The 13,061-nt window shown below is 49.5% G+C and overlaps 1 protein-coding gene across 3 annotated transcripts in view; it reads left to right on the top strand.

Moving 5' to 3' along the window:
* Positions 1 to 13,061, top strand: part of Tmem104 (transmembrane protein 104) — a 55,667-nt gene that overhangs the window by 4,900 nt on the left and 37,706 nt on the right. Inside the window, exons 3-8 of one of the 3 annotated variants that reach the window (XM_069993065.1) lie at positions 2,627 to 2,748; positions 6,044 to 6,125; positions 6,525 to 6,621; positions 7,559 to 7,639; positions 11,373 to 11,472; positions 11,807 to 11,912. In XM_069993065.1, coding sequence (XP_069849166.1) covers positions 2,627 to 2,748; positions 6,044 to 6,125; positions 6,525 to 6,621; positions 7,559 to 7,639; positions 11,373 to 11,472; positions 11,807 to 11,912 — 588 coding nt within the window. Of the gene's footprint in view, positions 1 to 2,626; positions 2,749 to 2,891; positions 3,024 to 6,043; positions 6,126 to 6,524; positions 6,622 to 7,558; positions 7,640 to 11,372; positions 11,473 to 11,803; positions 11,913 to 13,061 lie in introns of those variants that run through there. The other 2 variants (XM_069993064.1, XM_069993066.1) reach the window with 2 other exon arrangements.

The raw sequence follows: 13,061 nt of genomic DNA, 5'->3' as shown, positions 1-13,061 counted from the left end.
GCTTTGGAGCAGTTACTATGGGAAGTGCTAGGGGCCATGTCCAGAAATAAGTATAATTGGATGCAGCCATACCCAAGTGAAAGACTCCCTCATTTGTTGTGTGACCATCTTCTGGCTCCAAAGAAAACGTATCGGGAGCCTTTGGTAGCTCTGGCTCATGAAGGGAGGAGAGTAGGCCTTGTCCTAGGCAGAGTAGTGAATAGGTTAGAATGGGAGGGGGGAGGATGAGGGAGACTCAGGCTGCACACACTCTTATAGTCCACCGACTTCCCATCAAGAAATGAAGGCAACTGGTGCCCCGTGGGAATAGGCTTCTAGCTGGAGAAGTAGATAGGTAGAGGTGTCTGGAGGCAATGGAGGCATGGACACTCGAGTTGGGGTTCAAGTCAGAGAATAGTTTTATAGCTGAGATCTTGGCAAAAGAAATAGTCCTAGCCAGGCGCTGGTGGCTCACGCCTGTAATCCTAGCTACTCAGGAGGCTGAGATCTGAGGATCGTGGTTCAAAGCCAGCCCGGGCAGGAAAGACCGTGAGACTCCTATCTCCAATAAACCACCAGAAAACCGGAAGTGGCGCTGTAGCTCAAGTGGTAGAGCGCTCGCCTTGAGCTGAAGAGCTGAGGGACAGCGCCCAGGCCCAGAGTTCAAGCCCCATGACCGACAAAAAAAAAAAAAAAAAAAAAAAAAGAAATAGTCCTAATTTTTTTAACTTAAAAAAATTATTATTGTCTTTAAGTAGATGTATAAGAAGTTCCCATTCTACAAAACAGTATATGAATACAAGGTGTCTGACAATATTGTCACCCATCCCTCCTAACCCTTCCCTTCTCCCACTTTTTTTTAAAAATTGAGATAGATAGCCGGGCGCTGGTGGCTCACGCCTGTAATCCTAGCTACTCAGGAGGCTGAGATCTGAGGATCGCGGTTCAAAGCCAGCCCGGGCAGGAGAAACCGTGAGACTCCTATCTCCAATAAACCACCAGAAAACCGGAAGTGGCGCTGTAGCTCAAGTGGTAGAGCGCTCGCCTTGAGCTGAAGAGCTGAGGGACAGCGCCCAGGCCCAGAGTTCAAGCCCCACGACCGACAAAAAAAAAAAAATAAATAAAAAAATAAAAAAAAATAAAAATTGAGATAGATGATTGCATAAATTTCACATATTTCACAGTATTGTGGAATAGTGATACTTACTTAAAGTCGCAAATACATTTTAACCTTCACAAGGCAAATTATCATTATCATGGGCTATAAAGTTTGTGAATTCTGTGAGCTTTGACAATACAAATTATTTTTCCCACCTCAGGTGATGTTTACATTTCCTTTTACTTAGTGTAGGCTATTATTCCCTCTTTCCCTCTCATTTCTCCCTTCCCATCGCTGTCTTTAGGTTGCTTAGCTCTTTTTCTTCTATGTCCATGGGCACTAGAGTTGGGGTTCAAATCAGAGAACAGTTTTATAGCTGAGATCTTGGCAAAAGAAATAGTCCTAATTAACTGAGCTAAGGTCGAGGCGGCCAAGTTAGACTTAAATTTGAAACTGGGAGTCAGTGACCGGACACATCACCCTAAGGTTTGTGGTGGGATGGGTGCCAGAGTAATGCTAGTGGAAATGGGGCTTCTTCAAGGGGCAATAAAATAGAATTATGTGGTAGGGCCAGTTGTACAACCTTGTGTTACTAAAACCCACTACATTGTGTCCTAAACCCATTACATTGTGTGCTGAGAAAAATTGCTGGCATGCGAATTCTGTTTCAGTTATATGCCAGTACTGGGACTTGAACTCAGAGCCTCGCATTCTCAGTTGGCTTTTTGGCTCAAAGCTGGCACTCTCCCATGAGCCATACCTCCACTTTCTACTTTTTTGCTGGTTAGATTTAAGTATCTTTTCTGTTGGGACTGGCTTTGAACCAGGATCCTCAGATCTCAGCCTCTGAAATAGCTAAGGTTACAGGCGTGAGCCACCAGCGCCCGGCCTGTTTCCATTTTTTTAAGCCGTGAAGTTGGTGTAGGGTAAGGGATAAAGTTAAGGGAGCGTGACTGTCAATGACCCAAAGGGCAAGGAAGGGAGGAGGTTGAGTCATGTGACAGGCAGTCTCAGAGAAGTTCCTTGGAGGTCGGTGTTCTGGGTTCTCTCTTGTGCCCATGACACTGTCCTCAGGAAGACCGCATCCCATCTGAGCAGAGCTGACGTCTGTGCCGGTGCTTTGAGTAGTTGAAAAGGATGACAGTGGAAGTGGAGACTAGAACTCACAGATCCCATGGCTTTGATACCTGAATACCACTGACACCTCCTAAGGAGCCTGGCTCCTTAGTACCTTGCTGTCCCTCTCCCTCCTTGCCTGCCTCCTTGTTAAAGGTCTAGAAAGTGCTATGAGGGTACGCTGTCCCAATCCCTAACCCCTAACCCCAACCCTAACACATAACCAATTCCTAACCCTAACCTCATCCAATGCTGCCCCAACCATAACCTTAACACAAACCCTAACCCACACACTAACATGGACCCTAACCCATACTCCCACATATCCTAACCCAAATCTGTGCCCTAACATGTACTCTTGGCCACTCGCTGATCTATTGAGGGGTAGGTTGATTAATTTCTGGACTTAGATGTCACTCCTGTTGGTTCCAGGTTGGGCTGGTGTACATGTTTAACCTCATCGTGGGGACTGGCGCGCTCACCATGCCCAAAGCCTTCGCCACTGCTGGGTGGCTTGTGAGCCTCATCCTGCTGGTGTTCCTGGGCTTCATGAGGTAAGAAGTGGCTGCAGGCTGTCCCATGGGAGCTGGGAAAATGGCTTTCTACCTTTCTATTTTGTTTTTAATCAGTTGTGGGGCTTGAACTCCTGGCCTAAGCACTGTCCCTGAACTCTTTTGCTCAAGGCTAGCACTCTTCCACTTCGAGCCACAGCGCTACTTCTACTTTTCCGGTGGTTTATTGGAGAGAAAAGTCTCATGGACTTTCCTGCCCTGGCTTACTTCGAACCATGATCCTCAGATCTCAGCCTCCTAAGTAGCTAGGATTAGAGGTATGAGCCACCGGCACCCAGGCTTTCTTCCTTATATGTTGGTGGGTCCCAAGCTGGGTATCCCTAGAGGAAGGGAAATAGATCCCTGGTCTCCTGTGCCTCCTGCTAATGGAGCCGATGCCCAACCCTGAGCAGTCAGGCCGAGACACTGGACGGTGCCTTGGTGTGTTTTACGCAGTGCTGGCTGCCTCACCTCTGCAGATGCACCTTCCCTGCTCTGCATTTTATTACTTTAGCCATCACGCCTGGCTCTCTGAGAAAACACCACTAGCTAGAATCCAGCAAACATTAACTGATCTGAGAAATCAGTTTGGAATTTAGAATTTACTTAAGATCATTCACCAAGTAAACGGTAAACACACATTACACATACACATGCAGTGAGTCACGTAACAACTGGTCCCTTAAGGACCATCCCTGGGCCATCGGGGAGGCTCTAGGAGCCAGGTATGGGGGAGGGGTTCTAACCCTTGCTGGACAGACTCCTGAAGTTCTTCACAAGTGGCTTTGTGAAGCAGAGATTTAGGACTAGTCACGCCCAGCACCCTGAACCTTACAACCAGAAGTCCCCATAAAAGAGATCGTAAGGGACCCCTGGAGACACCTCCAAGGAGCATTTCCTTTAAAAGAGGCCCCGCCCCTCTCTTCACACTAGCCACCATCCTGGTATTTTCTGGTGTTGTTTGTTTATTGTTGTTGGTTGTGTGTGTGTGTGTGTGTGTGTGTGTGTGTGTGTGTGTGTGTGTGTGATGGTATTGGAGCCTTGCACTCTCCCTTAGCTTTTACACTCAAGGTTAATGCTCCATCATTTAAGCCACACACCTTCACTTTTGGCTTTTTGCTGGTCAATTAGAGATTAGAGTCTCTGGGATTTGTCTTCCCCTGGCTGGCTTCAAATTGGGATCTTTAGATCTCAGCTTTTTTTGTTTTTGTTTTTGTTTTTGTTTTTTTGTCGGTCGTGGGGCCTGAACTCTGCACCTGGGCGCTGTCCCTCAGCTGTTCAGCTCAAGGCTAGCGTTCTACCACTTGAGCCATGGTGTTACTTCTGGCTTTTTCTGCTTATGTGGTGCTGAGGAATGGAACCCAGGGCCTCATGCATGCAAGGCAAACACTCTGCCACTGAGCCACCTTCCCAGCCCCAGATCTTAGCTTCTTGAGTAACTAAAATTACAGGGATGAGCCAACAGCGCTGAGCTGGGGTGCTTGATTGAATAAAGCAAAGATTCCCCCACCTTGAAAACTTGCCAGTCTCTTGTGGGGGCAGGCAATGAAGGAAATTGAAGGTGCCAGGCAATATCAAAATAGGAGCACGGCAGAGCAGGGAGGTGGAGGTGACTGTAGGTTTAAGTTCAGGCCAGAGGTCATGGGGGGGGGGGGGGCAACTGGAGCGAAAGTTTGAAGGAAAAGGGCATGAGCACCATAGGCAGAATGAAACAGAGCTGAATAGTTACAGCAAGTAAGACCCAGAAGAGAGCATGGCATAGACTAGAAAGACACCTAAGGTTCTCATTCATGCCCTTCATTTGGGGGGCTCGGGTGAGCTTTGGAGTACTGTTGTCTCACAACCCATATCAGGCTCTGGCTGGTAAGAACTCAGGATGTCCTTGTCCTTATGTGACTGTCTGTCTCCTTTAGAGGACCTTCAGCCTTCTGAATGGGAAGTGATTATTGAGGGGCCCAGGTAGGATAGCATGCCCCCTCTTTTTGCTAAACTCATTTGTGTTTAAACATGATCAATGAGCTGGCTTTGTGGAACCATGAGCCATCTCTTTATACCTTAATTAAGATCGATTTTGATTTCACTTCCAAAAAGAAGGGAAAACGTAAAGCCCTTAAAATGGTCAGTTAGGCAAGATAATGAGAAGCCTCTCTTGGCAGGGCCAAGGCGATTGGACTGGACTCTTAGGTCTGTCTGCCCAAACCCGGCTCTGGGAGGGGTGTGGGTGGGGCTCTGTGGCTTCTAGTAGCTCCTCGCCCACCTTCCATCCCACTACAGGACTGAAGGATCACTCAGCTGTGATCAGCACTTGAGGGCATGGGGCCAGAGGCAGACCGGCCTGAAAAGAGAGGTAGATGGATGTTCACCCCACGTTAAGTTTTGTGGCAAGGATAGACTCAGGCCTTAGGTTTCATCTGCAGGCCAGCAGCATTGTATCTCCCATTAACCAGAGCATTGTGTGGTCTGGCTGCTACTGTTTTCTTTTTTGGTTTGTTTTTGGTCATAGGGCTTGAACTCAGGGCCCAGATGCTGTCCCTGAGCTCTTTCGATCAAAGCTAGGGTTCTACCACATTGAGCACAGCTCTACTTCAGTTTTCTAGTGTATAATTGGAGATAAGGATTTCACAGACTTTCCTGCTGGGGCCAGCTTTAAACCACTATCCTCAGGTCTCAGCCTCCTGGATTACAGTGTGAGCCACCAGTGCCTAGCCTACTGTTCTGTAACAGGAAGTAAAGATTTTTTTCTCTACATCATGGCAAAGTGTCTGCTACCTCCCAGCTTCCTTTTAGGTTTGGGCCAGAGTACTATAACCGTATTTTAGCCAGATTATTCCAAAAGGCAAAGTGATGCCAAAGAAAATAGGATGGATTCTGGAGCTGCTGTCCAGTTCAGTTATCCATGCTGCATTAGTGTCTGTAATCGGGAGTTGGCCACTTTTGTGTGTCCTAGCAGAGAGAGATGAAAGGTGCCTGCTATCCTTCCAGAAGCTCTGGAAGGCCCTGTGTATCAGCCTCCCCTCCCAACTCAGAGCACCATTAGTGTTAGCCCAGCAGGCCCCTTCTGGACATTGTCCTGTGTCACTTTAACTTCAGCTTACGTTCCCCCTTGAGTAGCATCCCTGTCCTCAGCTTACTGCATACGCCCTTCTTGTGTGTATCACAAATACACTCTAAATGTAGCCAGTGACAGTAAAAAGTCCCCTCCCTCCCAGAATTTCTCTGGGGAAAGCTTTCAGAAGAGATAATGCTGTAGGTTGGTTGTTCGTCGGGTCACATTGTACCTCCTGTAATCTCCCTTCAGCTTTGTAACAACCACCTTTGTGATGGAGGCTATGGCCGCAGCCAACGCACAGCTCCGCTGGAAGAGGATGGAAACCCACAAGGTGTGTGTCCCCCTTGTCTCCTTGCAGGGCCTCCAGTCACTTGTGCCCCCAAGACATTCTCAGCAGCCTGTTCTTCCTCCCTGTACCTGAAGAGCTCCATCCTGTCCCAGAGCTGCAGCTTAGTAGGCAGCGAAGCTTGGAGAACAAATGCAGGGTCTTATGTCTTAGCATCGCAGCCGTAGGCCCTCACATTCCCTCCTGGCTCTCTTGGTCATTTTGAACCTTTGTCCCCAGGACTCTTCTAATCTGACACTACAGACACTTTGAGAGCTTCCTAATCAGAAAGCTGGAAAGAAAGGGTGAAGGTGATGAACGCCCCGTTGCCTGGGGTTCTGTAGGGCTGTACGTTCATGCACTTCCCGTGTGTTTCTCCTCCTCATCCAACCCTCTGCCTGCCAGGAGGAAGATGACGAGGACTCCTCCACAGCCTCGGACAGTGATGTCCTTAGCCAGGACAACTATGAGCGGGCAGAGAAACGGCCCATCCTGTCTGTGCGTAAGTCTTGGGCTGCTGGGGGGCCCCATGCTCCTCTGTGTGAAGGCCCAGGGAGTCTCCTCACAGACATCTCTGGCATTTCCTGCTTATGGCTCAGCTTTGAGAAAGGCATCAGGGGGATGTAAATAAAGTACAGGGTGCCCAGGCCTGGCCTGGCCCTTGCTGGATCTGCCTCTTACTAATGTTTTATGTTAGCATATTATTTGAACTCTGGGCGCCTCAGTTTTGAAAGGATGGAATGCCCTGTTCTATGCACTGTTCCCACTGCAGTCAGTATGGCTGTCTGGCTTCATCCTCCAACCCACCCCTCATGCATACTGTCTCCTTGTTGCTCCAGCCAGGCCAAGGCCTCGGGTACCCAATCTCCCTCTCATCCCGTAAGGAACATCCCTGAATCCTCTTTTAAAATATGGATCAGGAAGCCAGTCACTGGTGGCTATACCTGTAATCCTAGCTACTCATAACTAGACGGAGAGCCAGAGGATTGTGGTTCAAAGCCAGCCAAGGCAGAACAGCTCTTGAGATTCCATCTCCAATTAACTAGCAAAGAAGCCAAGATGAAGGCACGGCTTAAGCGGTAGAGTGCAAGCTGAGCAAGCAAGCTGAACAAGTAAGAAGCCCCCAGTTCAATCCCTGCTACCAGAAAGAAGAAAAATATGTGGGGTGGGGGAGGGGCGGGGAATGGAGGGCGTCTGGAAGTGCGGCTAGTAGTGGATTGTTTGTCTAGCATGTGCCAAAGCCCTGAGTTCCAGCCTCAGCACACACACCATCCAAAAAAGACTCAAAATGCTTGAAACAGTTATCATTAGGGAGTTTTCTCAAGAGTTTAAGCCCTTTGGGAGTTCCCTTAATCAAGAGGAATTTCCAGAGCTCAGCAGCACCTCTGGGAACCTTCCACTGAAGGCCCATTTCCCTCCATGTTCTTTCTATCCCACAGAGAGACGTGCATCTCCCAACCTTTTTGAAATCACAGACCGTGTGGAGATGGGACAGATGGCCTCTATGTTCTTCAATAAAGGTAAGGCTTGCTCTGGGCTGGGGCACGGAGAAAGGGCCAGTTAAACCTTCCTTGCAGACTGGGCCTATGTAATGAGTGCCCCGTACCCGGCCTCCTCCCCAGGTCAGTGGGGAGGAGGGAAGCAGCTGATCTACCTGCTGAGAAGCCTGCCTTGTTCTGTTGGTTGTTGTTTTTCCTCTGTCCATGGTATGAATAAAGAAGTAGCTAATGGGGGTCAAGAGTCCTGGGTCACTTTCCAGGGGGGCATCGGAGAGTTTTGTGCATCTTGTTGATTGCTTCTGACTTGGCTGTCTTCCCTATATGGGAGGATGTGCCGTGGGCACGCCTGGGTGTGTACTCCAAGTAGCCAGCAGAGGGCGTTAGGCACACAGGCTATGGTTGCCATATGGGCATGGAGCCCTGGAGAGCAGAGATGACACGTTGGCTGCCTCCCGTCTCTGCCTGCTCCTGGCTGGCATTTGACTGCAGCTTGCAAGGATCCACTAGCGTCAGGTGGATGGGTCCGCCAGCCATAGATAGCATCGTGTAACTATGGACAGTCTTGTTTTTTTAGAAGACCACCTGTTTAAGAGTTTAGTTTTTAATGCCCAGACTTACCTGTTTCTGCTTCCTTGAGAATCAAGCAGAATCTTAGTAAGTGCTTTCTCGTATGACTGTCTCAGAAAACATCCTGCCCCTCCATCAAGTCCCCAGTGTGCTGAGTGGGAAATCGCCCTGGGTCATTCCCGGTCTTGAGTATGGCTGTACTTCACTTAGAGGTAGGGGGGACTGCAGAAACTGGCTTGCGCTTTGGGACACGAGCCACTCAGTTTGTCACCAGTGGTGTGATTTGATGGTCCATCCAGAAACGACAGGCTGTCCAAGGCTCGGCTCTACCTGACTTTTCTCCCTCTTGGAATCAGCCTGATAGAGGATTTCCAGAATTCATCAAAAACAACTTGGCTATGTTCAGCCATACCTCTGTGCCTTTCTTTTGTTCTGTTTCCATCACTTCCCATCCACTAGACCGAAAGTGTTTCCTCCTGACAGCCCTGCAGAGCCCCCTTCCAAGTGCAGGCTTGGAAGATGAGGTGCGCATTAGAGGGAGCATGCGCACCTTTAAGCCTGCTTTCTCATCCTTACATTCTGCCGTCTGCCCTGGTTTCTGTAAGAATTCTAGGAACTAGTGCTTTGCTTTGTCTTTTCTCCCCCATGGAGCAGACTCCCAGCTTACCCACAGCTAAAAGGAAGTGGCACATTTTGTGGTGGCAGCCCCACACTTACAGGAGCTTCTTTGCTATTTCTGGCAGAGTTCTTCAAGCTCTGCACTGGTGATATTGGGCTAGATAACTCTTCATTGTGGTGGAGTTGGTGTGTGTGTGTGAGGGTGGTCCTGTCCTAGACATTGTGGGCTATATAGCACCTCTTGCTGGTGGCAGTCAAAACTCCTCAGATATGGCCAGTTGTATCCAGTAGGAGATGGTGTACAGACTCACACTCTGCCCTGTTCATAACCCAGATTGCCAGATTGTCACCTTTGGCCTCCACAAAGGGCTCCTCTGGGGTCCCCAGTCATTTCTTGTAATTACAAATGCCAAGCCTAGTCATTGATGTCCTCTCAGGAAGTACATCGATTTTCCTACTTTGTGTCTAGTAATGAAATTTTATTGATCAGGGAGGGCTGAAGGCAGTTTATAAACAGCTGACACTGGAGCTGTTGGCAGGTGGCGGGAAAACAGTAGGGAAGGGACAGTGCCTCTTCACAGAGAGCAGAAAGGCAAACTGGATATGCACCCAGAGTCTGGGGCATGAGTGACGGACAGCCCCATGGGCCACTGAACTTGGACGTCAAGGCCATTTCTAGCATGTCAGGTAAGGACATTCCAGGCAGCATGTTCAAACAAGTAGGTGCCAGGCCCTCTGGGTCCTTTAGAAAAATCATGTTTTCCTGATTTTTTTCCCCCCTAGATTCCTAAGAGCAGAACTGACCTCAGATAACCCAGGAGTGACACATCCCAGGCTTTCCCCTGGGGATCCCGAAGGCTCTTCTGAGCCACCAGGATTAGAAGGGAACTGTCACTTCATTTTTCTTTCTGTTCTCAGAGAAAACAGCCACTTGAGACCAAGTGACAACCAAAACTTGAGTAATTCCTCTGAGCAGGAGTTGGAGACTGGCTGTCCGGGGCTATAACCCTTAGGTTGTCGAGCCTGGCTGCTGTTTTCAGAGCCTCTGTCCCAATCCTTATAACTAGAGTCACAAACAGAAGATGGTGCAGGTGGAATTCTTCTCATCATACAAGATAAGAGATGTTCAGGGACCTGTCAGAGTGGAGAAACCTGTCTGATAGAATTAGGACAAGAGCCCTATGTTTCTGGCTCCTAGTGCAAGCTGCTTCTGCAGTGAGTAGATGAAGGTTAGCCTCTGCACGGGGAGCTTGATGGCGTGGTGCACCCTCCAGAGCCAGCTGTCCCTCACTGGCTCTTCTCGTCGGAAGGAAAGGGGAGCCTGTCCCGAGCACTGTGTCTCCACAGCACACAGGCCACCCTGGGCCTCCAGGTGCTGGGTGGTATATCAGATTCAGTGGAGTCCAAGTCTGAGTTCAGGATCCTTGGGAATGAAAGGCCTTTTACACTCTCAGTTACAGCCTCAGTGTGCCAATCCATTTCCACCAGCTTCTCTGTGCTTTGGGTGTGTGTATGTGTGTGCATGCACATGCATATGTACTAATACTAGAGCTTGAACTCAGGGCCTGGGCGCAGTCCCTAAGCATTCGTGCTCAAAGCTAGCACCACTTGAGCTGCAGCTTTTTGCTGGTTAGTTAGAGATAAGATTGCTAGCTTTGGGCTGGGAAGGTGGCTCAGTGGTAGAGCGCTTGCCTTGCATGCCTGAGGCCCTGGATTCGATTCCTCAGCACCACATAAACAAAAAGAAAAAAGCCGGAAGTGGCACTGTGGCTCAAGTGGTAGAGCGCTAGCCTTGAGCTGAAGAGCTGAGGGACAGCGCCCAGGCCCAGAGTCCAGGCCCCACAACCGGACCCCCCCCCCCCAAAAAAAAAAAAAAAAAAAAAAAGATTGCTAGCTTTCCTCTCCGGGCTAGCCTTAAACCAGGATCCTCAGATCTCAGCCTCCTGAGTAGCTGGTATTACAGGTATGAGCCACTGGCACCCAGCTTGTGCTTCGGTTTATTACTAGCAATCTGCCTCAGAGCCATTCCTTGGTTCAGAAGGAGCTCTGGTCCTAGTGCTCTTGGGGTCCATGCTTCTGACTCAGCATGTCTCTCCTCCTCTTCGACACAGCCATACCTAGTGTGAAGGGGCCTCCCATTCCTCCTGGGACCTCATACTCATCTAGATCTGAATCGGGCTGGGTACATGGCTCAAGTGGTAGAGTGCCTGCCTAGCAAGTGTGAGGCCCTGAGTTCAGACTGCACACACATATACTTACACACACACACACACACACACACACACATTCTCTCTCTCTCTCTCTCTCTCTCTCTCTCTCTCTCTCTCTCTCTCTCTCTCTCTCTCTCTCTCTCTCTCTCTCTCTCTCTCTCTCTCTCTCTCTTCCTAAATTTGGAACCTCTCTGACCAGCCAGAATAAGAAACAGGACTTCGGGGTCATTTTTCCACCTTTTGTAGAAAGCACATGGCTCAGAGAACTGAAAGCTAGGAAAGAGGAAAAGGTTTAATCATCAAAAAAGAACACCAGCACCTCTTTCTGGCTCCCTAACTCATGGCTTTGTTGCTTTCAGTGGGGGTCAACTTATTCTATTTCTGCATCATCATTTACCTGTACGGGGACCTGGCCATCTATGCCGCAGCTGTGCCCTTCTCCCTCATGCAGGTGACGTGGTGAGTACACCCCGCAAGCACCCAGACTGTGCTGGCCAGTCAGGGCAGAGGGTCCAGTGTACAAGCAGAGGGCCGTGTATTTGGCCTGAGGAATGAGAACACCCAAGGCCCTGTCTTACACACACCACAGCCAGCCATGCTGTCTGTCCTTAACCGCGTGTTCTCTGACTGCTGTCCCTCCCTGCCATGTTAGGGGATGGCTTAGAGTCCCATCAAGGGCCCTGAGTCACTGGGTAATGGTGCTGGCACAGAAGCCCTCTATGAGTATGGGGAGTGACTTCCCATGAAATAGAGAGCCACCCCAAGTCTGAGTCCATCTTTGCTTTCTCAGCAGTGCTGCTGGAAATGACTCGTGTGACGTGGAGAAAGACACCAAATCCAACGACACTGATCTGTGCTGGGGGCCCCTGCGCAGAATAGACGCCTACCGCATCTACCTGGTGAGTGCCGGGGATGTCTGGCCCACCTTTCCTCTGGTTGAACGCTGTCTCCAGAAAGGAGGGCCTGTACCCCTCTACACTGCCGCCCTCGCAGAAAATGACAAGCAGGCCTCAAACTCAGACATGGTTTGGGGTTAGCATCTGCGAGGACCGTGGACTGTTGTGGATTTAGCTCAGGGTTTGAGGGGCACTATGCAAAGCCCTGAGAGTGCCTTCCAGATCTCACTTTCCAGAGACTTCTGTGTCTTAATCTTCACACACACACACACACACACACACACACACACACACACACACACACACGGACTAATTCATCTTACAGTTTGATACACACACACACACACACACACACACACACACACACGGACTAATTCATCTTACAGTTTGATACACACACACACACACACACACACACGGACTAATTCATCTTACAGTTTGATACACACACACACACACACACACACACACACACACACGGACTAATTCATCTTACAGTTTGATACACACACACACACACACACACACACACACACGGACTAATTCATCTTACAGTTTGATACACACACACACACACACACACACACACACACGGACTAATTCATCTTACAGTTTGATACACACACACACACACACACACACACACACGGACTAATTCATCTTACAGTTTGATACACACACACACACACACACACACACACACACACACACACACACGCGCGCGCGCACGCGCGCGCGCGGACTAATTCATCTTACAGTTTGATCCTGACCACAGACAAGCTCTGCAGACAGGGAGGGATCAGCCCAGCCCTCCTCCTGTCTCCCCACCTCCCTGTGGTCTAAAGAAGATGAATCTCCAGGCTCGGTCTTGGTGTGGCTGGGGTGGAGCTAAATAATAAGCCAGACCGGCCTCGGCAATAAGACACAACAATGTCAGAGGTAGTTGTTTATCTCTGCCTGCTTCAGGGATGGGGAGCAGAAATGCTTCCCTTCAGCTTTTGCAGCATCTATTAATACATTTTCTGTCTCCTCTTGGTCCTCCGCAGCCCTGGGCGGAGGAGTGTGCTGGGCAATACAACTTGAGGGTGTGCTGTGTGCAGGGTGTGCTGGACAATACAATGTGACCTGTGGCTACTGAGCTGTTCGGAAGAG

Source organism: Dipodomys merriami, unplaced genomic scaffold, assembly GCF_024711535.1.
Source record: "Dipodomys merriami isolate MVZ:Mamm:240054 unplaced genomic scaffold, mDipMer1.0.p SCAF_42, whole genome shotgun sequence".
NCBI lineage: Eukaryota > Metazoa > Chordata > Mammalia > Rodentia > Heteromyidae > Dipodomys > Dipodomys merriami.
The sequence above is the reverse complement of the archived record's forward strand: the minus strand, read 5'-3'. Positions and strand labels throughout refer to the sequence as shown.